Source organism: Geospiza fortis, unplaced genomic scaffold (assembly GCF_000277835.1).
Source record: "Geospiza fortis unplaced genomic scaffold, GeoFor_1.0 scaffold313, whole genome shotgun sequence".
NCBI lineage: Eukaryota > Metazoa > Chordata > Aves > Passeriformes > Thraupidae > Geospiza > Geospiza fortis.
In genome coordinates, this window is record NW_005054582.1 from 47,385 (window position 1) to 49,061 (window position 1,677).

General features: G+C 62.7%; 1 protein-coding gene across 1 annotated transcript in view; it reads right to left on the reverse strand.

Annotated features, from left to right (window-relative positions):
• Positions 1 to 158, reverse strand: part of SH2D2A (SH2 domain containing 2A) — a 5,513-nt gene extending 5,355 nt beyond the window's left edge. The window contains exon 1 of the mRNA XM_005429856.1: positions 116 to 158. Within this exon, the coding sequence (XP_005429913.1) occupies positions 116 to 158 (43 nt within the window). The remainder of the gene's footprint in view (positions 1 to 115) is intronic.
• Positions 159 to 1,677: the final 1,519 nt, after the last annotated feature.

Consider the following 1,677-nt stretch of genomic DNA (forward strand, 5'->3'; position numbering starts at 1 on the left):
CCTGCCCCCCCCCTGCCGTGTCTGCTGAGCCGTCCTGGGGGCTGCTCTGAAGCCCCCTGGGGCTGACTGGGGCTGCTGGTGGATCCTGCCTTGGCTCTGGCTGTGCTGTCCTCACCGAGGGGCTTGAAGGTGCTGAAGAGGGGCCGCTCGTCATCCATGGAGTGCCCTGTGCCAGGGAGAGGGGAGGAAAAGGCTCAGGGCAGGGGGGTCTCCTTTGGGGAGCTCACTCCAAGACACCCCCACAGGCCCTGCTGTCACCATCACCTTCACCTTGTGCTCCCCAAGCTCAGGCTCAGCACCCTGATCCTCCCCAGGCCGTGTGATGCGGGGGGACAGTGACCTTGGCACCCCAGAGGAGAAGGGGGGACAGTGGAGGAGCTCAGGAGGGAGCACGTGAATCCTCCAGCCCCTCTGAAGTCCTCAGTGTGTCAGCTCAGCCCTGGGAAGGGGAGGGAGAGGCTGAGCAGCTCCTGAGGGACCTTGAGCTTGACCCTGAGCTGCCAACACCCAGCAAAACAACGTTAATGCCCAGCAGAGGCTTGAGGGGGTGGAAGATGCTGGGGCTGCTTGGATCTGGGAGGCAAAGCAGAGTCAGAGGAGTGGGTCGAGGCTTGTCTGAGAGCAAGGGGACCCAGCCACCTTTTCTGAGATCAGGGGGACCCAGCCACCTTTTCTGAGAGCGAGGGGCCCCAGCCACATTTTCTGACAGTGAGGGGACCCATAAACCTTTTCAAGGGGACCCAGCCACCTTGTCTGAGATCAAGGGGATCCAGCCACCTTTTCAAGGGGACCCAGCCACATTTTCTGAGAGAAATTGGGATCCAGCCACCTTTTCAAGGGGACCCAGCGGCCTTTTCAAGGCAATCCAGCAAAGGCACCCCAGCTCCACCTTTAACCCACAGCAGTGCCCAGCCTGGCCCTGCACCCCTGCAGGCAGGGGAAGGTCAGGAAGGTGTTGACAAAGAGAAACAAAACACCCCAAACTGCACTAACCCAGCTCGGGGGGTGCTGGGAAGGAGAATTGGAGTCAGGTCCTGCCCAGGTCAGGTTGTTGGGGACAATGCCACTGTCCCCAGCTCTCTGTGCATCCCCCAGGGGTGCTGGGCAGGGGTGGGGGGCTCAGCCCTGCGCCCCCAGCAGCTTTGGTGGGGCAGCTGGGGGGGATTTGCTCCCTGGGGCAGGATGTGCCTCTGGAACCCTGCAGTGCTGAGGTGGGAACGAGTCAGATCAGCCCTGAGACGGGCTGGAAGTTTTGCTCTGTGCGACAGTTCCGGGCTGAACTTCCCCCTTTGGAGAGGGTAAGATCTGGCAGGAAGGGCTGGCATGGGCAGGGGACCCCAATCCCTCTCTTTTCACCCCATTAATGTGCCTTTTGTCCTGCCTTTGGGCAGGGGGACATCCCTGAACCTCCTGTACGGTGTCCCCTGCTCAGGGTTCACTCCTTGGCCTTGCTGCAAACCCAACCCCAGCCCCCAAACCCAACCCCAGCCCCCAGCCCAAGCTCCTACCTCTGCTGGGTGTCCGTGGCTGGTGATACAGGGACAGGTGACAGGCAGGGGACAGGCAGGGGACAGGCAGGGGACGAGCAGGATGGGCAGGGGATGGGCAAGGGACAGGCAGGGGATGAGCAGGATGGGGAGGACAGGCAGGGGGGCGGGCGGGGGGGCAGGGCGGGGG